The 24,410-nt window shown below is 39.6% G+C and overlaps 4 protein-coding genes across 4 annotated transcripts; all 4 read left to right on the top strand.

Moving 5' to 3' along the window:
* Positions 1 to 1,052: 1,052 nt before the first annotated feature.
* On the top strand, positions 1,053 to 2,777 carry LOC148683951 (vomeronasal type-2 receptor 26-like). The gene is made up of 2 exons (XM_088654686.1): positions 1,053 to 1,312; positions 2,453 to 2,777. The coding sequence occupies exons 1-2, from the start codon at positions 1,053 to 1,055 to the stop codon at positions 2,775 to 2,777; spliced, it is 585 nt and encodes a 194-aa protein (XP_088510812.1).
* Positions 2,778 to 3,416: 639 nt separating this feature from the next.
* On the top strand, positions 3,417 to 13,346 carry LOC118094729 (vomeronasal type-2 receptor 26-like). The gene is made up of 6 exons (XM_035135340.3): positions 3,417 to 3,443; positions 4,166 to 5,026; positions 5,392 to 5,553; positions 9,236 to 9,301; positions 10,087 to 10,213; positions 12,445 to 13,346. The coding sequence occupies exons 1-6, from the start codon at positions 3,417 to 3,419 to the stop codon at positions 13,344 to 13,346; spliced, it is 2,145 nt and encodes a 714-aa protein (XP_034991231.3).
* Positions 6,091 to 8,962, top strand: LOC148683950 (vomeronasal type-2 receptor 26-like). Its single transcript, XM_088655690.1, has 2 exons — positions 6,091 to 6,208; positions 8,046 to 8,962. The coding sequence occupies exon 2, from the start codon at positions 8,048 to 8,050 to the stop codon at positions 8,960 to 8,962; it is 915 nt and encodes a 304-aa protein (XP_088511816.1). The 5' UTR covers positions 6,091 to 6,208; positions 8,046 to 8,047.
* A 948-nt stretch (positions 13,347 to 14,294) lies between the features above and the next one.
* Positions 14,295 to 22,883, top strand: LOC118094728 (vomeronasal type-2 receptor 26-like). Its single transcript, XM_088654685.1, has 5 exons — positions 14,295 to 14,368; positions 16,638 to 16,929; positions 18,949 to 19,176; positions 19,885 to 20,011; positions 21,982 to 22,883. Exons 1-5 carry the CDS (start codon positions 14,295 to 14,297, stop codon positions 22,881 to 22,883), a joined length of 1,623 nt encoding a protein of 540 aa, XP_088510811.1.
* Positions 22,884 to 24,410: the final 1,527 nt, after the last annotated feature.

The following is a 24,410-nucleotide window of genomic DNA, read 5'->3' as shown; positions in this document are numbered from 1 at the left end:
TGAAACTTTACGGTATGTAGAATGGTTGAATACACAGGAATATTAAATGGAAAAGCTATGGGTGCCCTCAGATATTGTTACGTATGGCTGTATCCTAATTTAGATCACATATTTCTGTTCCATTCTTGGCAGCCGTACAAAGTGCACAAACCAAGTAATTAGCTCCATATTATTTAGAAAATGAAAGCTCCACCCCCCACCCCGACATCACTAGAATGATTTGTAAGTGAATTTAATTCTAGCTCTGTGCAGAAGCAACAAGATTCATTTTTAAACCCCTTCATCTTTTATGCATAATGCAACTTCAAAAGCAAACAGCACATTTGAGATTGTTAATAATAGCTATTATAGTAAATTACTTGCTGGTTTCCCCATAGCAAACTTGGCAATCAGTGTTTGAAAAAAGCTACAAAACATACACTTTTCAGAAATGAAGCCAGGGATAGGCAGGGCTCTGCCAAGCTTTCTTCTTGCCCAGTGAATTTTACACTTTCCAGATTCTTATTGTGAAAAACTGTACCTTGACTGGGTATTAATTAACATCCCTGCACATTGCCTTACCACTGTCACATATGGACTTTGTGACAAACGACTGGACATTGAAAGAGCTATAAAGCACATTTTTTTAAAAAAATTATAAAGCACACCAAAGCAAAGCATTGATATTTATAGCTGAATAGCTGTATATGATATCTATCTTTGTATCGCACATTCTTATAAAATAAAGTAAGGAGATAAAGCATTGGATCCAAACTAACTCACCTGTTAAGTATGACTTCCATTGAATTCAACAGTCATACCCTAACTTAAATTCCATTGATTTCGATTGGAGCTAACATCAACTAACTTAATCTGTGGGAATCCAACCCAATGAGAACATGTGGTTCAGGGAAACTGAGGATCAGGGAACATAAATTAATTATAAACCTATGGCATGGGTGCCCTGATTATGTAAGAGGATAAGCTACACATCAGTAAGAACATCATCCGCCATTCAAAAGAGGCCATAATAACATTGCTATCATCTACATTTAATGCTATAGTTGGAAAAAATGGAAAACTGTGTTGGGAGGGGGTATTTTGTCAACAAAATCATGCTGGTGGTGATGTTATTGCTTGTACTGCTCTGTCACACAGTGTGCAGGACATATTCTATAAATTGCAGCATATACGATGATCTCTTCCCTATTTCTCATAAATTTTACCAGCCAGGAGACCTTCTCATTGGCGGGATTGTTTCTCAAGTCTTCTTTCTCTATAACAACCCCTCTTTCGTGGAACAGCCTACAAAAATCACTATTGGTGAACCTATGTAAGGCACCGTTTCCTTGTTCTCTCTCATTCTGTAATATGTTCAAATATCTAGAGATGCAACATTATGGGGAAATATGCTTAAATAACAGTTCATTTTCTTTCTGTCATGAGATTGGTGACATTCCTGCAACTTTTCTACTTGTTAATTTTCATCTCCTACCACCTTCTGTGTGGCTTTGCTAGGCATAAATGCTAGTATGTTTTCTTCCAAAAGTCCTTTGCAATGAGTGGATTCTGTGTATTTTTATAGGATTCCTGAAGAATAACCAAATCATGAATTATGCCTTTCTATAACTTTGTCATACCTGTTCTTCCCACACTTTCTTCCCTCTCATCCTTGGCCTCCATTGTTGCCTCCTCCACTGCACTTCCACTCCTCAGTTCTTTTTAATATTTAATTTTATTATTTTTTCAGTGTTTGTTTCTTTTAGAAATACAGTAATATAATAATCTTTATTGCGATCCAATGGGCCATAACATGGATTCAGAATAAAATACAGAGACATACAGGGAATGTCTCCCAGGGAAGGGAGACCGAAGTGTTATTTGTTTAGTCATGGGTATGCTGATCTTTGATTCATATGACTACTGAAAGAAACTTTGCCATGTTTCTTTCTTCATATTGTTTACAGCTCTGCAGTTTGCATGGTCTGTTCCCACCTTTCTAGTTCCTTCAGCTGACTTCATATAAATTGTACATATTTTTTTGCGTATTTCTTGTTTCATTGAAAGAGTTTGCACAAAGTTTCTCAGTGGGGTAAGTGATAAAAAAATGAAAGGAGTATCACAGTATGAGTTTCATCATTTAGACTTTGCTTTTAAATAACTAAGAGCAAATTCTAACTGCCACATCTGTCTGTTTACTTTATCTAGAGTTAGGTTTTACTGTTGGCAGTAAAGGGATTCACTCCAGTAAATTTAGGAACAGCACAAGAATAATCCTACACTATTTTGAGGATTTAGTTTTTCATGGGGTGAATAATTTACTTAAACCTCTTACTTTATTTTAACTTGACCTATTACTGTCTATGGTTTTCAAATTGGGAAGCATACAGCTGAGTGATGACAAAGATTACACCTGCATTTTTTCATTGCTGTTGCTGTTGTTTTATTAAAATGCTGTTAACTCTTATTGCAGTTCAACTCCTAAGAACTATCAACACATCCTGGCCTTAGCATTTGCTGTCAAAGAGATAAATGAGAACCCCCACATCTTATCAAACATCTCTCTGGGGTTCCAAATTCTCAATAGCTACTACACTGGAAGGATGACCTATAAGGCCACCCTAAGCTTGCTTTCCACACAGCATAGGTTTCTCCCGAATTTCAAGTGCCACCACCAGAACAATCTGATAGCTGTCATTGGAGGATGCATCTCTGAGATCTCTGTCAATACTGCAATCATTTTAGCAAGCCAGAAGACTCCACAGGTTAGCTCCATGAATGGGGGTATGGGAATTTAACAGCTATGGAACATCATCTTGATATCAAATGAGCATTTGATATCTATCACAAATATATCTTGGGTAGAAAACTGGTTAAATATGGGCTTGAGGACAATGGGTGTGTTTGCAAGGCATACCAAGCAAAGCTGGCAAGGATGGCATAGCTGTTGTTCCACCTTGGGGTTAAAATTCAGGAGAGGAGGAAGGCAGAACTGAGTTCCTCTCCAGGATCACACACATAAATCAGCCATATGTTGGCTTACTGAGACACACAAACCAGACCAACATATTGATTTTATTTATTTATTGTGCTGATTCACAGATAATTGGAAAATAGTATTCAAAAGTGCTCATAAAAAGACTCGAATGAGCTTGTCGACATTTTTATCAATGGCTTAGATCAGGGGTCAGCAAACTTTTTCAGCAGGGGGCCGGTCCACTGTCCCTCAGACCTTGTGGGGGGCCGGACTATATTTTGAAGAAAAAAATGAACAAATTCCTATGCCCCACAAATAACCCAGAGATGCATTTTAAATAAAAGGACACATTCTACTCATGTAAAAACATGCTGATTCCCGGACCGTCTGTGGGCCAGATTTAGAAGGCAATTGGTCCGCATCCGGCCCCCGGGCCTTAGTTTTGGGACCCCTGGCTTAGATGAACGGTGGCACATGCTGCAAGACTGTGAGAATTGTTAACATCAATGAAGGCAGAAATAACATCATCATCATCATTATTATTATTATTTTGTTGATGTGAAGGATATTATATAGAAAATTAAATTCAAGCAACAGAAAGCACTTTATTTAAGTAAAAGAATCAGATGTACAGCTACAGGATGTAGGATGTCTGATAGCAGTAGTATGTATGCAAATCGTATCATAATTACATTTGCTGAGAAAAGTCAAAACCTAAGTCAGCAATTGGAAAAGAGTCAATAAAAGTTTAGTTTGCTTTAATGGAACCATAGTTTCTATGTTAAAATACTCAGTTATTTAACATTACGTCGCAGCACCTCCTTGGGGGTATTAGATGCAGTTTTCCATGTTTACTTTAGGATACAGTACACCAAGAAAATCATTAAAATACAACAATAAATTACTGAATCCCATTACAAAATTACACAGGCTAAAATAGGCTGAAACCAACATTAGAGACATGACTAAAGTTCATTGGACACTAGAGAAGTTCAACAATGGAACTGATTAGCAGGATTTATGAATGGAAATGAACATTCAGCAATGGAACAATAGAGGTATTCTCCCTTACCAGAGGTCTAGGAAGCCATACATTTAAGATCTTTTGGCTCTGTATTGGAGAATGTGCCCCACTTCCCCCTACTATGAGTTAATGATTTAACACTCACTATTTTTCCATCATAAAAATAAGTTTATATTTTATTTTAGCTAACTTACGGATCATTTTTGCCAGTACAAGGTGTCAAAAGGCTATTTCCATTTTTGTACCAGATGGTCCCAAATGAAACCTACCAGCATATGGGAATTGTGCAGTTACTTCAGCATTTTGGATGGACGTGGATCGGGCTCTTGGCTGTGGATGATGACAGAGGGGACAGGTTTTTACAGACAATTGTGCCAATGCTTTCCCAGAATGGTATCTGTTCTGACTTCATAGTAAGATTGCCAAAATGGAATTACCTAGATGAAATTCTAAACAGGGTTTTACAGCAATGGGAATATTATGAAGTGCTCTTCGATAGAAAAGCCAATGTGTACTTTGTATATGGAGAACCTCCTTCTTTTCAAGGCTTGAGACTGTTGCTGTTTCTAGCACCGTTCTTCAAACTGCCACCTCTGGGCAAAGTGTGGGTTGTAACTTCCCACTGGGATTTTGAATCACTCTCTGTTCAAAAGATATGGGATATACAAGCCTTCCATGGTTCTATATCCTTCACGGTGCACTCAAATCAGCCAGTAGGATTCCAAAGGTTCATTCAGATGGTAAAACCTTCCTGGTCAAAATACGATGGTTTTATCCAGGACTTCTGGGAACAGACATTCAACTGCTCATTAAAAATGCCTAAGGAAAATAAAGTGGAAGAAAAGAAAACCTGCACAGGGGAGGAGAAACTGGAGAGCCTTCCTGGAATTTTGTTTGAAATGAACATGGTTGGCCACAGCTACAATGTCTACAATGCTGTCTATGCTGTGGCACATGCTTTGCATGACCTATACAAATCCTATTCCAGACACAGAAGAATGGTAGATGGAAGAAAATATGCATTCCAAAAGGTGCAACCATGGCAGGTAATTCAATACTGTTTACAGCATTCATTTTTCCATTCTTTCTGAGTGAATTTTGAGACAGAGCTAAAAAGCAGGTGCTGACCTGCATAAAACAATTCTAACAAATTTGTTTTTCTGTTTTCCTTATATTTTACCAGCTTTTCACACTTTGAAAAGTACCGACAGTAACATGGAATAGTGTTATATTATCATGGAGCAAACAGAGGTCAATGATCATATACTGTAAAGCATTAAGTCCACAAATATATTTTCCATTAGAGCAGGAGAGCAAAAAGAGAGGGGGAAGCTTAAACAGGTTGCTGTGAATCTCACACAATTAATTTCAAGACCTAGTTGTCCCTTTGTTAATATTTCTTTCAATCTAGGTCCATCACTTTCTAAAGCACATTGTATTCAACAACAGTGCTGGGGACAGCGTGTACTTCGATGAAAATAGAGAATTAGTTACTGCTTTTGATGTTACAAACTGGATGATCTTCCCTAACGGCTCAGTGGTTAGAATGAAAGTTGGAAGTCTGAAACCTCAGGTTCCTCCAGCCAAACAGTTAACCATTAACGATGACCAAATTACATGGCATCCATGCTTTAATCAGGTTTGTTGTAACTGCAGATACTTGAGTTTATAAAAATAAAAAAAGATTAATTCTGATTAAAGATTATTTTGCTGCTCAGCTATGTGAGGAAGCATTCACCAACCCTATTTAACTGCCCCCACACAATTAAAATCACATGATGAGTGGGAAGGAGCTCATTTGGTGCACCCATTCCTTGTTGACCATTCCAATTACTTCCACATCCTAATGACTGACAGTCAATTCTACCCATGTAGGCTGCTAATGCAAGTTAGAACTTTTTTTTAAAAGTCCTGTATATATTGAGCTACAGAAATGGGTGGCATGTGTGTGACATCTGGGGCCTTGGATTCATGGACACACACACACACACACACACACACACACACACACACACACACACACACACACACTATGTTGGAGGAGAATGATTTAAAGGAGCTAATCTCTTATTGCTGATATCTTTTATAAAATTCTGTACAGGTGCTTCCTATTTCAGTGTGCAATGATAATTGCTATCCTGGCTACAGCAGGAAAAAGAAAGAGGGCGAGAAATTTTGCTGCTATGATTGTTCTCAATGTCCAGAAGGGAAGATTTCTTACCAGAAGGGTAGGAGTCATCATATAAAGAGATAAGCAAATTTCATTAACAAGACCTACTAGTTTATTTATTCATGTATTTATTTTGGGGAGAGAGTGATTCATTGAATATACAAAAATATAATTCTCAATACAGATTTTTCTAATCAACCACATAAAATGGTGAAGATGAATTAGGACCAACTACACTGTGTTTCTCCAAAAACAAGACACCGTCTTATATTTATTTTTCCTCAAAAAACAAAACAAAACACAGTGGCTTATTTTCAGGGGATGTCTCATTTTCAGAGAAACACGGTATGTGCTGCCTTAGGCTGCCTGGGTTAACTACTTGAGTGAATGGTGGGATATATAACTGTGGAAGAATAAATTTAAATAAAGAAAAGAAAAGAAAAGGGAATCATAAAACAGCACCAGCAATTTTATAAGTCAAATGTCTGTCCAAAAACAAACAAAAAACATATCTGGTCTCAATTGCCACGGAGAAAGATCTCTCCTGGCTCCCAACCTATTGTATGCCTAGAGCCAGATCCCCAGTGAGATACCCACCAACGAATCATATTGCATAGGTAGGTTAAGATGAGCAGACTACATGGTATTCAGTAATGTTCAGAAAGTTTTGTTCTCTTCACCTTTTTGATACTAGTCCAGAAACTGTGATAATGGTTGGCTGTAGCTGCAACCACTGTCTCTGTGTGGAGGCTAACAACAATGTTTCAGCTTCCTTTTATCTCCTTTTTCCTTTTTTTAAAATAAATTTATTTAGTTTTCAGATTTTGAGATTTACAAACCATTGTCAAACAACCAAAACAAAAAGAGAATTCCATAAATTCCCATGGACCTCCTTCCTTCCCTTTGTGGGTCCTTATGCTAACTTTTTTTCTTCCTATTAATCCACTTCTATTAAATCTCCATTACAACCATAGTCCAACATAAAACTACAAGTGTCATTCCAATCCTACTAATAATTTTGTTTACAATGACTTTTAAGTTAAATTATATATTTTCCCCATTCCTTATTAAAATTTTGGTCTTCCTGGATTCTAATTCTCCCGGTCATTTTTGCCATTTCAGCATAATCCATCAGTTTAATTTGCCATTCTTCTCTGGTAGGGGCTATGTCTTCTCCCATCTCTGGGCTAGTAACATCCGAACAGCAGTGCTCACATACATAAATAGTCTCTTCTGGTCCATTGGTATTTTGGCACGTAGAATTCCTAGAAGGATTCAGCTTCCTTTTCAATGCTATTATTGTATTTTTTAAAAAAAATACATTGCTGTCTATTCCCCTAGTAGCTTTTGAGATGTGAGTTTCCACAAGAAGTACTAATGATCACTAATTTGGATGGCTTTTGGTCTGCAAACATTATTTAAATAATTACATTGTTTTCGGCATTTATCTTCTATTGAAATGCATTGAAATTATGTACTTAATTAACTAATTATACAACACAAATAACAAAGATACTAACAGAAGTTGAACTGTAGTAGAACAGAAACAGAGCTGATTACAAAGAACACAAAATGGAACTATAATCACTGTCTCCTTACATCCTAATTTATAGCTGTAGTGATTCTTGGCATGTGAAAAGTACTTTGTGAGTGCTTGAAGTACTGCCACAGAAAACACCACAGAACTCTTATAGCCACCCTGCAAGAGAAATTAGTATTATTATTGCCAGCATTGTAGATTAGAGCAAAACTGAGAAAGAAAGGCTTGTGCCTTAAAAATGTCTTAAAAATAGTAAGCACATCAGCTAAGTCACAATGCAGAACTGCAAAAAAGCAGAAAGATGCATTCTATCTGGCTACACCCAAAACTACTTAACATCTTCCTTTTATTTCAGACATGGATAACTGTGTCAGTTGTCAAGCAGACCAGCATCCCAACAACGACCAAACTCGATGCATCCCCAGGGTTATAAGCTACCTCTCTTACAAAGAAGACTTAGGGATCCTCCTAGTTATCCTGGCCATTTCTTTCTCTCTGATCACAACATTAGTACTTGGGACTTTTGTGAAATATAAGGACACTCCCATTGTCAAAGCCAACAACAGGACCCTCACCTACATCCTCCTTGTATCCCTACTCCTTTGCTTCCTTTGCTCCTTTCTCTTCATTGGACAGCCTGGAAAGGTGACCTGCCTTCTCCGACAAACAGCTTTTGGCATCATCTTCTCTTTGGCCCTTTCCTCTGTACTGACAAAGACCATCACTGTGGTCCTGGCTTTCATAGCAACCAAACCTGGAAGCAAGATGAGGAAATGGGTGGGGAAAGGATTATCTAATTTTATTGTCCTTGCCTGCTCCTTTATTCAAGCTGGTATTTGTACTTTATGGTTAAGTACTTCCCCTCCATTCCCAGATATAGATATACACTCATTGAGTGGGGAAATGATATTGGAATGTAATGAGGGCTCAGCTACCATGCTTTATTGTGCCTTCGGGTATATGGGCATCCTATCCATTGTGAGCTTCATTATGGCTTTCTTTGCCAGAAAGTTACCTGACACTTTCAATGAGGCCAAATTTATCACTTTCAGCATGTTGGTGTTTTGCAGTGTTTGGTTGTCTTTTGTTCCAACCTACCTGAGCACTAAAGGAAAATACATGGTAGCTGTGGAGATCTTCTCCATCTTGTCCTCTAGTGCTGGCTTACTGGGTTGCATCTTTTCCCCTAAATGCTACATAATTGTGTTGAGGCCTGAGATGAACACGAGGCAGCAACTAAGCAGGAGGCAGGGGGGAAATGAAAGACTCTAAGTTCATCTCTTCTTTCTCCAACTCTTATTGACATATTTCACTGGAAATGCTATTGAGAAGGATAGATTCATGGATGGGTGTTTTCACACATCATCATTTTTTTGAGTAGACTTACATCAGGTACAGATTCCCTCACTTGACCCACTATAATATTTTTTCCTCTCAAAGGACTATAGTGCTGCTACTTGAACAGTAGCAGGGGGGCGGTTCATGGGAACAGGATGGGTTACCATGCATTTTGTTAGAGCAAAAGTGGGAAGACTGGATCCTCAGGCTCCTTTCGGAAAAGAGTTAATAATTAATGATGACCAAATTCTATGGCATCCAAGTTTTAACCAGGTAAGATAGGTTAGCTGACTTACCGGTATAAGTATATAAAGCAGCGAACACGACTATGTAAATGCGAACAATATCGATCCGAAACTGTATATAATGTACATATATGTGAAATAAATGTGGAATACCGTATTAGGAGAATTTTTTGGAAAAAGAAGGACTAGAAGGAGGAGAGGAATGCAAAGCATGTGTCAGCCAAGGAATCCAGCAATCCTCTCGTTACCAATTTCATTTCAAGATGGAAGAGGAGTCTGTTGTTCATAAAGCTTGAGTCATATTTGATGCAAGCACTTACAAAGATCTCAGGTTGCCTTCCAAACGGCTTGCGTTCATTGTGATTACAAATGGCATTTGTAATGTCAAGGTCAACCACCCGCAATATGGAGATCAGCAAATCTCTACTTGTTCTTAGGTTTTCATCCCCTGGTGCTTTTTTTGATTCTGTGAGGAAGAGTGTGGGAATGAGCCTGCTGGCTCTGCTTACATTCTGGGTTCTCAATGCTAGCAGTAAGGAGCCTTTTCTACCCATGCATCATTCTTAATCATATGCCGCTGATGCAACACTGCTGACATGAACAAAATTTCAACAGAGAAGGGTCTCTACTGAAGACTTCAGATTTGAAACATATAGAAATTAGTGAAAGGGGGTCAGAAGAAAGTGACAGAGGCATCTGGGCCTACCAGGTTTTTCTCACTCTAACCCTCACATGATTCAAATCAGATGGAATGTTGACGACAGAAGTGTGAAAATATCTTATTGCTAATCTCCATGTTATAATTATGTATAGGTGTTGCCTATTTCTGTGTGCAATGACAACTGCCAACCTGGCTACAGCAGGAAAAAGAAGGAGGGAGAAAAATTTTGCTGCTACGATTGTGCTCCATGTGCAGAAGGGATGATCTCTAAGCAGATAGGTAGGAGATATAATATCAAATACATCATATGGAAGTATGTCTTGACCCTTAAGGCACATATAGCCACTACTTTGATGAACCTAAGCAGTTCTGGGTCTGATCAGTATCTGGATGGGGGACAGACTGGGGACCCAATATATACAACCTTGCATTTCACAGTGGGGGAAAAAGGGATATAAATGTAAGAATATATTTTAAAATTCATATTAAAGCTGTTTGAAGGGGGTGGGGGGGATATCCCCTCATAGTTTATTGTTAGTTTTACAGCTCCTTGGGTGAAAGGGGACATCTAAATGTAAAAATATAATTAATAAATAAATACAAGTCTAATGTACCATAAAATAACCAGAGAAATATGATAGTACAAAGGCCTATCAAAATTAAAGGAGGCAAAATGGACCACCCTTTTCCAGGGAGTTCCATAACTGCTGAGACCATCTCCTGGGTCCCAACTAATCGTATCATGGAAAACGGAATTCCAGCAAATCTTAATGCATGGAAAGATTAGGAGAACTCCATCAGTGGCCAAACTGTAAGAAGTAGAGAGCATTGTGATGTAGCAGCACAGAGCTGCCCAGAAACTCTAAGTGTTTTCATATTAACTTTAACCATGAAATACACAGTGCCTGCAGAAGTCCCTCCCATGATATGGGTTTCATGAGTCAAGTTGTTAGGCTATCCCAGCCCAGATAAGGGTGCAGCTGGGTCACCAGCAAAACCTGATGGAAGACAATCTGAGCCACTGAGGCCATCTGAGCCTCAAGGAACAGCAAAGGATCCAGAAGTATCCCCAAGCTGTGAACCACTTCACTTCACTGCACTTCAAAGGGAGTGCAGCCCCATCTAGAGCAGGCAACATCCCATCCATTCCACCTCACACCAACCCCCCGCAGGTGGCAAAATGACATGGGCCAACCCTGGGCTCTTTTGTAATCTGAGTTTGGCACATTCCTATTCCAATCCTATTTCTTTCTCATTGTATACTGACTCTCTTCTCTAATCAGAAGAGAACTCAAGGCAATGTACAAAGAGATTCCAAGCAGTCTGCTATCCAGTGAGAAAGCTGGATCAGTCATCAGTCACTTTAACAGGATGGTTATGCATTGTACCTTCATAGCATAGGTAAAAAGTAAAGGTACCCATGACCGTTAGGTCCAGTCGTGACCGACTCTGGGGTTGTGGCACTCATCTCGCATTATTGGCCGAGGGAGCTGGTGTACAGCTTCCAGGCCATGTGGCCAGCATGACAAAGCCGCTTCTGGCGAACCAGAGCAGCACACGGAAAAGCCGTTTAACTTCCTGCTGTAGCGGTACCTATTTATCTACTTGCACTTTGACGTGCTTTCGAACTGCTAGATTGGTAGGAGCAGGGACCGAGCAATGGGAGCTCACCCAGTTGCAGGGATTCAAACTGCTGACCTTCTGATCGGCAAGCCCTAGGCTCTGTGGTTTAACCCACAGCACCACCTGCGCCCCCTTAATACCATACTCTATAAGAATAGCATTATCCAAACCAGCAGCAAATTATTAATAGAAAGAAAGAAAAACAACAGTAATGATGATTTTCCTATTAAAATTACTTCTTTAGCCTTTAAATTGATTTAAGTAAATTAGCCCTGTAAGTTTTAAACACTGTCAGATTAGTGGGTATTAGTATTGTTCTCACAGCAAAGCATACAGGTGAAACTAAAAAAAATTAGAATATCGTCGAAAGGTGCATTTATTTCAGTAATGCAACTTAAAAGGTGAAACCAATATATGAGATAGATGCATGACATGCAGAGCAAGATATGTCAAGCCTTTATTTGTTGTAATTGTAATTATTTGTCGTTAGGCAGGTCAATTATAAATGGAAAGTGATTAAGGAAATGTAACAGCGATGTTTATTTTTGTTGTAACGATTTGTTTTAGTACTGTGGAATTGCCAAAAGAAAGCACTTGTAATAATAATAATAATAATAATAATAATAATAATAATAATAATAATAATAATAAATACCTTGCATTACTTGAATAAATGCACTTTTTGATGATATTCTAATTTTCCGAGTTTCACCTGTAGATGGTTGAGAAGTTTCATACGGTATTATTTACTTGAGATGAAATTAACATCAAGGATTTTGATATTAAGGGACCCCTTTCCCCTAGAAATTCATTCTCACTGATCGCCCCTTTAAATAGGTGATGATCAACTTCTGGAAGTATTTAAAGTAGCTCTTTTCTATTTTCAGATATGGATGCCTGCGTCAAATGTCCAGAAGACCAGTTTCCCAATATGGACCAAACTCAATGCATTCCCAAAGCTGTAAGCTACCTCTCTTACAAAGAAACATTAGGGATCACCTTAGCTATCTTAGCCATTTCCTTTGCCTTTATCACAACTTCAATACTTGGAATTTTTGTGAAGCACAAGGACACTCCCATAGTCAAAGCCAACAATAGGACCCTCACCTACATCCTTCTCGTCTCTCTCCTTCTTTGCTTCCTCTGTTCCTTACTCTTCATTGGACAGCCTGGGAAGGTCATCTGCCTTCTCCGACAAACAGCCTTTGGCATCATGTTCTCTGTGGCCCTTTCCAGCACCTTGGCAAAAACCATCACCGTGGTTCTGGCATTCATGGCAACCCAGCCAGGATCCAGAATGAGAAAATGGGTGGGGAAGAGAATGGCAAATTCAATTGTCCTCTCCGGCTCCTTTCTTCAAGCTGGCATTTGTTCTCTTTGGTTATGTACTTTCCCTCCATTCCCAGATATGGACAAGCACTCAGTGACTGGTGAAATGCTACTGGAATGTAATGAGGGTTCAGCTATCATGTTCTACTATGTCATAGGCTACATGGGTTCCTTGGCCATTGTCAGCTTCATTTTGGCTTTCCTAGCCAGGAAGTTGCCAGACAGTTTCAATGAGGCCAAATTTATCACTTTCAGCATGTTGGTGTTTTGCAGTGTTTGGCTGACTTTTGTCCCAACGTACCTGAGCACCAAAGGAAAATACATGGTGGCTGTGGAGATCTTCTGCATCTTATCATCCAATGCTGGGTTACTGGCTTGCATCTTTTTCCCTAAATGCTACATCATTGTACTGAGGCCTGAACTGAATAACAGGGAGCAACTAATAAGGAAAACCAAGTGAAGCATATATGAGAAAACGTTAGGTTAGTGAATGAATGCATTTGGGCTTGATTAAGGAAACATTAAGGAAATCCTTGCAACTTCAACTAAGATGTGTGCATCACATTTCAAGTTGGCTTTCAGAAATTCATTCACGTCCCATCTGATGAGGAACCCTTCCCATGCAGAAGATCATGGTGGTTCCCACTATTCCCTTATAATCTCTCAACAAATGTTTAGAAACTTCTTTTTTGGCTCTGTCGCAATAAATAGTTTACAATATACTTTGCATATTTCTTGGAAATATCTCCCATAACAAGTTTAATCTGTAAATCTCCAACCTTGTCAAATCCTTTCTCCCAATCCAGCATGGAAGGCACTGTTGATAATTTCTAATATAATGTGCTATACATTCTAATAATAGTCTATAGCGGCCAATTACTTTATGTTCTCCACCAATATCACGTGTCATGTTAGTATGTGCTCTCTCCTCCGCAAACAGAAGTGACCATGGCTCAGTGATTTTTTACAATATGTACAAGTCAACAAGAGTTCACAGTAAATCAGTCTGAATCATCGCAGTCAGTTGCTGCCAATGATTTATGGCTTCAATTCCAACACCTAAATTGCGGAGTTTTATTACCCTCCTCTTATTCTCCAGCCACACTGGTGTAATTCCCTCCCCTTCCTCTGAGTCAGAGGTTAACCCTTTCAGAGTTTGGAGGTCAGTTGGCTCTCCTGTTTCAGTCCTCTGCTCCTCTACCCTTCCGTGCTGGTCTCTGCTGCATCTTCGTCACTGAACCTGCTATTCTCTACCCCGTCTGGTTACTGCCAAACTTTTATTTCCCTTACTCTGTTGCTGCATGTCAGAACATGCATGTCAGCATACGTTTTATGTTCCTTAATTAAATATTAATTATTTCCTTAATTAAATATATGTTCCTGTTTAGAAGTCTGTGTTTTAGTGCAGATGCATTCAGGTTTAAATATTAAAGGTTTCAACAAGCACCAAAATGCTGTACCTCCGTCATATATATCTCCAAGGTAAAGGTAAAGGGACCCCTGACCATTAGGTCCAGTCGTGACCGACTCTGGGGTTGCGCGCTCATCTCGCATTATTGGCCGAGGGAGCCGGCGTACAGCTTCCAGGTCATGTGGCCAGCATGACAAAGCCGCTTCTGGCAAACCAGAGCAGCACATGGAAAAGCCGTTTACCTTCCCGCTCTAGCGGTTCCTATTTATCTACTTGCACTTTGACATGCTTTCGAACTGCTAGGTTGGCAGGAACTGGGACCAAGCAACGGGAGCTCACCCCGTCACAGGGATTCGAACCGCCAACTTTCAGATCAGCAAGCCCTAGGCTCAGTGGTTTAACCACAGCGCCACCTGGGTCACTTCCGCCACCTGGGTCCCTTCAAGTTATCCCTAAATCACATTGTGCTCTCGTCTTGAATCATTCCATTTGGATAATATGGGTTGCAAGTTGGCTACTTGTTGAATTGTAGTTTCAATTGCATGATCACTTCACTTGCACAGAATCCACGTGTCTTTTCTACTGAATAAACAAACCTGGGACTTCAGTCCATTCCTTTGCCACTGACAACAATCCAATTCCAAGGCAATGGTGAATCTTGAACTACCCACAATCCCATACAATATCTGTATTGCCTAATTAATTCTTCTGTTGTCCTTAACACATGCAGTTTCCCAGTAAGAACATGATGGCTGAATGGTATAATTTAGGAATTACAATACTTTTTCGGGGTGGAGAGACTTGTAGTATTTTTACCATGCTTGATGAAATTTCAAAGTCTATCAACTCACTGGGGAAGTTATAGACATCCCTGTCATTGTCAAAATTACTGGTTTCCATCCTCTGACTTAATTGATGCCTAGAGACCATAAATAGGAATAACAATGAATATCCAAAAGAAAAAGCTATAAAGTCTTCATGCTGCAAACTGGATCTAGGAAGAGGCACTGCTCTGTCATGCATTTGTTGGGTCAGGAGGGCTTCCATGAGCTGCTTCTGCCACCATTCTATCGCAAAAATCATACTAGGAGTATAGCTCATCACTTTGTTTCCACAAGTTCATCTTCCAGTTCTTAGTGTTAAGAAATTGGGCATTAGCTATGTATCGATTCACCATCACACTGACCTACACACCCTTGACTTAATTTCCTTTTTTTGTGGGGTAGGGGGCAGACGAAGAACTCTCAGGACAACACCTCCCTTTGAAATACATATTAAAATAATTGATCCTTAGAGATGAAGATCTATAGATAAGGATTGTAGAAAGGGGAAGGAGCTTATATTTCTCACTCAGCTTTAGAGAAAAAATTGAGGAGAAAGCTCAGGATATGGTTATGGATACCGATGGGAAATGATATATATTTAAATGGACAGAAAAATTGTTATGTAACAGATCAATCAGTAAATCAGTCCAGGAAGAGCCATCTGGGGCTGACAATGCCAAGGTTTCAGGTTTGATCCCTGTACAGGACAGCTGCATATTCCTGCTTTGCCATATTGAAAAATGGGCATCTCAATTTGCGGGGAACATTTTCGCAACAGGATCATGCTAGTAGTCGCATTGCTCCTCATACTGTTGTGTCATACTGTTTGTGGGAAACATTTTATGAATTGCAGCATATTTGACGACCCCTTCCCTATTCCTCATGAATTTTACCAGCCAGGGGACCTTGTCATCGGTGGAATTGTTTCTCAAATATTCTTTCTTTATGATAGCCTCTCTTTCCTGGAACAGCGTACACAGACCATCACTGATGAACCTATGTAAGACCTTCCCTCTTCCCTCTCTCACTTTGTAAGATGTTCAGTTCATAATTACTGAGAATGCATTGTCAAGAAATATTGTGATTTATTTACTGTTCATGTGAGAAATGTGGTTTCCCAGTAACAGTTGGAAATTGTTGGTAGATCTATTACATTCTACATTATATTGTTCTTCACAGACCATTAATAAGCTTTCCTCCATGACCCCACTGATGTGAAACAAAAAAAAAAACCCAATTACATCATAGTGAAGTCCCTTCTGCTTAGGTTGGTAGTTGCTGCTCTTGTACAAAATAGGAGTGAGTACAATATGTACGGAGAGGAATTTGGTCAGATTGAACATTTAGGTCTACACTTTGTGGTAGCTCATATCATGCTTATGGCTATGCATTTCAATAGTGTATTGTATAATTCTAAGCTACGATACATCTCCGTCTTACAAGCTTACAATTAAAATGCTGTTTTATTGTAGCTGCAGTCCTTATTTTATTAAACAGAATGTAACTCTGATTACAGTTCAGTGCCGAAGAACTACCAGCACATCCTGGCCTTTGCATTTGCTGTCAAAGAGATCAATGAGAATCCCAACATCTTACCAAATATTTCTCTGGGACTCCACATCCTCAATAGCTACTACACTGCAAGAATGACCTATAAAGCTACCTTAAGCCTTCTGTCAGCACGACATAGGTTTGTCCCCAACTTCAAGTGTGACAACCAGAACAATCTGATAGCTCTCATTGGAGGGTGCATGTCTGAAATTTCTGCCAACATGGCCATCATTTCAGCAATCCACAAGACTCCACAGGTAAGCTCTCTTCATGAGTGTATGGAGCTCTTACAACTCTTGTACACTATCTTGATCTCAGCAACCCTTTCAATAAATTTCCTGTGAGCATTTTCCTGTGGACTACATATGCCTGGTTGCAACGTTCCCTATGTAAACTATTTTGAAAATCAATTCTCTCCTATTATGTATTTTATGTTATTTTCACTATTATATGCATTCTAACACACACTATACCTTTGCATATGCATTTTAGCACATATCACTCAGCTGGTGATTTTCATTGCTAAATTAAAGAATGGAAAATTTCAAAAGGCTGCTATCTTTTCATTCTGAGGTTGTTTTGCACATGAGCATTATGTAGGTCCCTGCTTAAATGGGAACTGAATATTATATCTGTTCCATTCCTACGTATTCCCAGTGCTACAGTGAAGCTACTCTAAATATTGTCAATCCTATGGCAAGGTTTTGTGACATTTTGTTTTGTAACATGAGAAATGGCCTCCTGAAAACCACAGACTTGTTGGAAGCCTAATGTCTCTCCCAATGTTGCCAGCTTCAGTCAGGATCACTGTTGTGTTCTCTGCTACTACAACTTAAGCAAGCAATGGTGATAATTGATGAGAGAGCTCTAGCAACATGGCAGCAGTGTTCAATGGCCTTTCAGGGCACCATCCTAACCAAAGAGTGCTCTGCCAAGTTCATTTGGCATGGTAGAAGGTAGACATGCATGCAGCAGTAAATAAAATATTCAGAAGAAGAGACATGCTGCCTGAAACAAGTGATTCAGGGTAGGTCATGATGAAACCAATTACTGGGGAGATCTTCACAGGGGGTCTTCAAAGAGACCTTCAGGACCTCCTACAAGTGTATGATTTAACATTCTCTTCTGCTCTTGTACTTTTCAGCTCACTTATGGATCATTTCTGCCACTAAAAGGTGTTCAAAGTTTATTCCCTTTTCTATACCAGATGGTCCCCAATGAAGCCTACCAGCACATGGGTCTTGTGCGGTTACTTCAGCATTTCAGATGGACCTGGATTGGACTTGGGTCTGTAGATGATGATCGAGGAGATAGATTTTTACAGACAATGATGCCATTGCTTTCCATTCATGGTATCTGTTATGCCTTCGTCACAAGAATACCCAAATGGAATTATGTGGATGAGATGATAGACTTTGCTTTGCAGCATTTTGAAAGCTATGCAAAAATCTTTGAGGCAAACTCCAGTATGGAAAATCCCAGTGTATTCTTTATTTATGGAGAGCCTCCATCTTTTCAGGTTTTGAGAATGCTGCTGTTTGCTGCACCTTTATTCTCACTGCCACCTCTGAATAAAGTGTGGATTGTTACATCCCACTGGGATTTTGCATCGCACTCTCTACAGAAGAATTGGGATATGCAAGCCTTTCATGGTTCTTTATCCTTCACAGTTCCCTCAAGTCATTTATTAGACTTCCACAATTTCATTCACAAGTTAAGGCCATTGTGGGCAAAAGGTGATGGTTTCATCCAGTTCTTCTGGGAGCAGGCCTTCAGCTGCTCATTCAAAATCTCTAAAGGACAGCAAGAGGAGGAAAACAGCAAAGCTTGTACTGGGGACGAGAAGCTGGAGGGCCTTCCTGGAATTCTGTTTGAAATGGACATGACTGGCCACAGCTACAATGTCTACAACGCTGTCTACATTGTGGCACATGCTTTGCATGCCATAAAGAAAAGCAGCTCCAGGAGTAGAAGGATTATGCAAGGAGGGGAACTGGCATTTCCAAATGTGCAATCATGGCAGGTAATTACTATTCTACATTTGGCCAGAGGTAAAGGGAGCTGTAGATTTGCATAATTCATTTCTAGCTACAATTTGTATGCCTGCCTTCTTGCTTTATTTTGAAAAGGCACTGCTTGATAGATTATATAATTGTCCTAATATAGAGTTATTTAATGAGAACGACTTACTGTTGAAAAATTAGTAAGTCCTCCGTGAAACCCATTGAATAAATTTCAAGATCTAGTGACATCTCTGCATATATTCTCTTTAAAAGCTGCATTCCTTTCTAAGGCACATCACATTCAATAACAGTGTTGGAGATTCTGTGCATTTTGATGACAATGGAGAATTAGTTGCTTCTTTTGATGTAACAAACTGGTGGATTTTTCCCAATGGCTCACTGGTTAGAGCAAAAGTGGGAAGACTGGATTCTCAGGCTCCTTTAGGAAAAGAGTTAAGAATAAATGATGACCAAATTCTATGGCATCCAAGTTTTAACCAGGTAAGATAGGTTATCTAACTTTTATGTATATAAAGCAGTAAACACTTGAGTAAGTAAATGAGAAGAATATCAATCCAAAACTTTATATAATGGACATATTTGTGAAATAATGTAGAATAGGAGAATTCTTTGGAAGGAGAAGTAGGAGAAGAAGAAGAATGCAAAAATCTGTCAGCCAAGGGATCCAGCAATCCTCCCCCATTTCATTTCAAGTTGGAAGAGGATTCTGGCGATTTTTAAAAATCTAGACTCATATTTGATGCAAGCACTAACAAAGATCTCAAACAGGTCAGCTTCATTTTCATTACAACTGGCACTTCTAATGTCAGGGTCAACAGCCCAAAATACAGAGATCAGCAATTCCCTACTTATTCTTAAGTTATTCATCCCCTGATACATTCATGATCATGTGATAAAGAATGTGGAAATGAGCCTGTTGCCTCTTACACTGCAACACTGCTGACACGAGCAGAAATTCAGTAGAGAAGGGTCTGTACTGCAGACCATAGATTCGCAACAGATAGAAGCTGGTGCCAAAGGGTCAGAAGAAAGTAATAGAGGCATCTGAGCCTAATGGGGTTTCCTCACTCTCCCCCTCACTTGATTCAAATCAGATGGGAAGTGAATGATAGAAGAGTAAAAGTATCTTATTGTTAATCACCATATTATTATTATTATTATTATTATTATTATTATTATTATTATTAGGTGTTGCCTATTTCTGTGTGCAATGACAACTGCTATCCTGGCTACAGCAGGAAAAAGAAGGAGGGAGAAAAATTTTGCTGCTACGATTGTGCTCCATGTGCAGAAGGGATGATCTCTAAGCAGATAGGTAGGAGATATAATATCAAGTACATCAGATGGAATTATGTCTTGACTCTTAAGGATCATATAGCCACTATTTTGATGAAGCTAAGCAGTTCTAGGTCTGATCAGTATCTGGATGGGGGACAGACTGGAGACCTGATATATACAACCTTGCAATGAACAGCGGGAGAAAAATGGGATATAAATGTAAGAAAGTATTTTTTAAATCATATTAAATCTGTTGGGTGGGGATATCCCCTCATAGTTTATTGTTGGTTTTACAGCTCCTTGTGTGAAAGGGAGTGTATAAATTTAAAAATAAAATTAATAAATAAATACAAGTCTAAGGTACCATAAAATAACTAGAGAAATGTGATAGTACAAATGCCCATCAATATTAAAGGAGGCAAAATGGACCCCTTTTCCTGGGAGTTCCATAACGGCTGAGACCATCTCCTGTGTCCCAGCTAATCCTATCACTGAAAAAGGCCATCCAGCAAATCTTAATGTATGGATAGATTAGGAGAACTCCATCAGTGGCCATACTGTAAGAAGTAGAGAGCATTGTGATGTAGCAGTTAGCACATAACTGCCCATGGAAAACATTTTGCATTGTTCTCTTATATCATCTCAGATGGGCAAATGTGCCCATGTGGACTTAGAAATTGGCTTTTGCAAATTTTAGAGGTTAGGATATAGAACTGTTTTTTTGAATAGCCAGGAAATAGCCCCGATGATTTGATTCACATCATGATCCATCCAGATCAAATTAGCTTGCCACACTGCTTCTGCTGCTGGTGGAATCCTCCCTCTTGCTGGTGAGAGTGGGGTGTTTCTACACACAGTGTGACTGCTCAACTTCCCTACCCTGGTGTGAAGGAGATGAGCAGTAATTCCTTGTTGAATGCCCTGGCTCATGACAGTTCCATGAGAGGGGACATTCCTGCAGTGGTGTGGAATGGTGGTGTGGTCACTGGCAACTCTCTCCCAATTTGCCTCAGGTGGCGAAATGCCATGGGCCACCCCTGGGCTCTTTTGTAATCTGAGTTTGGCAAATTCCTGTCCAATCCTATTTCTTTCTCTTTGTATCCTCCCTGTCTCATGTAATCAGAAGGGAACTCAAGGCAATGTACATAGAGATTCAAAACAGTCTACTATCCAGGGAGAAAACTGAATCAATCATTAGTCATTTTTACAGGATGGTTAGGCATTCTACCTTCAGAACATAGCCTATAAGAACAGTACTACCCAAACCAATAACAAATTATTAATAGAATAAAAAAACAAAAACAATAATGATAATTATCATATGAAAATTACTTCTTTGGTCTTTAAAGTGAATTACATAAATTCCTTGTAAGTTTCTAACACTGTCAGAAAAGTGGGTATCATTCTCACAGCACAGCATAGATGGTCAAGCAGTTTCATATGTGTCACAGGCGCGTTGGTGGCTACTCTAGAGTAACGACTCCTCCAGGCGTTTTATTTAGTGCTGATTATTTACAGTGCAGAGCAGTACTATGTACATGTTGTCCGTTAAGGGTCAGAAGCTCCGAATGGAGATTTGCGCGTTTTCCTCCAGCAAAGTAATCTCGGCATACTGAATCTCCGCCCCCGTTGTTTCATCCTCAGTTCCGGGGTCGGTGGGACTGGTCTTCTTCCTTTGCTTCCCACTTCCCTTCCCAAACTGGACATGGGCTCCGCTACCTTGCCTGAGCCTCGGACACCACTTCCTGAATCTCCGCTGGAGATCTCTTCCTCCCCACTAGCGCTCCCATTGGGTGATGAGCTGCTGCTTAAGATGGGAGGGACCTGCCTGTACGTTCTGTCCCTCACAATATGGTATTCTTTGCTGGAGATAAAATTAAAATACTGTAAAGGATTTTGATATTAAGGGACCCCTTTCTCCTAGAAATTCATTCTCACAGACCTCCCCTTTAAATAGGTGATGATCAACTTCTAGAAGTATTTAAAGTACCTCTTTTCTATTTTCAGATATGGATGCCTGTGTCAAATGTCCAGAAGACCAGTTTCCCAATATGGACCAAACTCAATGCATTCCCAAAGCTGTAAGCTACCTCTCTTACAAAGAAACATTAGGGATCACCTTAGCTATCTTAGCCATTTCCTTCTCCTTTATCACAACTTCAATACTTGGAATTTTTGTGAAGCACAAGGACACTCCTATAGTCAAAGCTAACAACAGGACCCTCACCTACATCCTTCTCGTCTCTCTCCTTCTTTGCTTCCTCTGTTCCTTACTCTTCATTGGACAGCCTGGAAAGTTCATCTGCCTTCTCCGACAAACAGCCTTTGGCATCATGTTCTCTGTGGCCCTTTCCAGCACCTTGGCAAAAACCATCACCGTGGTTCTGGCATTCATGGCAACCCAGCCAGGATCCAGAATGAGAAAATGGGTGGGGAAGAGAATGGCAAATTCAATTGTCCTCTCCGGCTCCTTTCTTCAAGCTGGCATTTGTTCTCTTTGGTTATGTACTTTCCCTCCATTCCCACATATGGACATGCACTCAGTGACAGGAGAAATGCTACTGGAATGTAATGAGGGTTCAGCTCTCATGTTCTACTGTGTCATAGGCTACATGGGTTCCTTGGCCATTGTCAGCTTCATTTTGGCTTTCCTAGCCAGGAAGTTGCCAGACAGTTTCAATGAGGCCAAATTTATCACTTTCAGCATGTTGGTGTTCTGCAGTGTTTGGCTGACTTTTGTCCCAACGTACTTGAGCACCAAAGGAAAATACATGGTGGCTGTGGAGATCTTCTCCATCTTATCATCCAATGCTGGGTTACTGGGTTGCATCTTTTTCCCTAAATGCTACATCATTGTACTGAGGCCTGAACTGAATAACAGGGAGCAACTAATCAGGAAAACCAAGTGAAACATATATGAGAAAACTGTAGGTTAGTGAATTAATGCATTTGGGCTTGATTAAGGAAGCATTAAGGAAATTCTTGCAACTTCAACAAAGATGGATGCATCACATTTCAAGTTGGCTTCCAGAAATTCATTCAGATGAGGAACCCTGCCCATGCAGAAGAACATTTTTATATTCAGGACTTCTGGGAACAAGCAGCCAGCTGTTTCCTGAACCTGTTTAAGGAAGTACAGAAAACCTGTACAAGAAGGGAGAAGCTGGAGAGCCTTCCTGGAATTCTGTTTAAATGAACATGCCTAGCCATAGGTACAATGTCTGCAATGCTGTCTATGCAGTTGCATATGCCATTCGATTTACTGTATATAGCCCGGTGCCTTCACAATGAGTAACAGCGGGCAAGGGCAAGGCAATACACTAAACCGATGCAATATGAATCTTAAAAAGCCTAGAGCATAAAAGTTTGCAGCATAAAAGTTTGCAGCATAAAAGTTTTAAATTACAATCCTGGGGGGAATCAATGTGAGAACCCATAAAGAATATGGGATGAAGAATCTTATTTGGGCAAATAATCAAATAGTTCATTTTATCCTCAATCTGATTACATCCATAAATGCATTTCCATGCCATATGAACTATTCCAAGGTATTTCCCTTCTAAGTATGTTGAGGGCATCTGTTGAAACCCAAGTTCAACAAAGACCCTACATCATGGGTAGGCAAATTAAGGCCGGGGGGCTGGATCCCCCAACCGCCTTCTAAATCTGGCCCACGGACTGTCCGGGAATTAACGTATTTTTGCATGAGTAGAATGTGTCCTTTTATTCAAAATGCATCTCTGGGTTATTTGTGGGGTGCAGGAATTCGTTGTTTATTATTATTATTATTATTATTATTATTATTATTATTATTATTATTATTTTCAAAATATTGTCTGGCCCTCCACAAGGTCTGAGGGACAGTGGACCGACCTCCTGCTGAAAAAGTTTGCTGACCCCTGCCATACATACCCTGTTTCTCATATTTTAAGACATACCCATAAATTAAGCCATAGCAGGATTTTTAAGCATTCAAGGAATATAAGCCATACCCCGAAAATAAGACATAGTGATAGGCGCAGCAGCAATGCCGGCCGCAGCAGGAGGAGGAGGAAAAAAATAAGACATCCCTTGAAAATAAGCCATAGTGTGTTTTTTGAGGAAAAAATAAATATAAGACGTGTCTTATAATATGAGAAACACGGTAATTGTGGAAATGTAAGCATAGAAGAGCAGCCATGATGAACCAAAATGATGACACTATACTCGTGCACCATCAGAAGAAGGACAGTAACTTCTTTATTTTAAGAATTGTTGTAGGGATCCTGATCTCCACATTCAGCTGTTCTCATCTGCATGGGATGAGACTGTATAACAGGGAGCACCGAAGAAGAAGAAAGGAAAGAGAAATAATTCAACATTTCCCATTATTGCATTATAAACAAATGTTTAGAAACTTCCTTTTGGGGCTCTGTCGTAATAAATAGATTCCTGAA

Source organism: Zootoca vivipara, chromosome 12 (genome assembly GCF_965207765.1).
Source record: "Zootoca vivipara chromosome 12, rZooViv2.hap1.1, whole genome shotgun sequence".
In the NCBI taxonomy this organism is placed as follows: domain Eukaryota; kingdom Metazoa; phylum Chordata; class Lepidosauria; order Squamata; family Lacertidae; genus Zootoca; species Zootoca vivipara.
The sequence above is the reverse complement of the archived record's forward strand: the minus strand, read 5'-3'. Positions and strand labels throughout refer to the sequence as shown.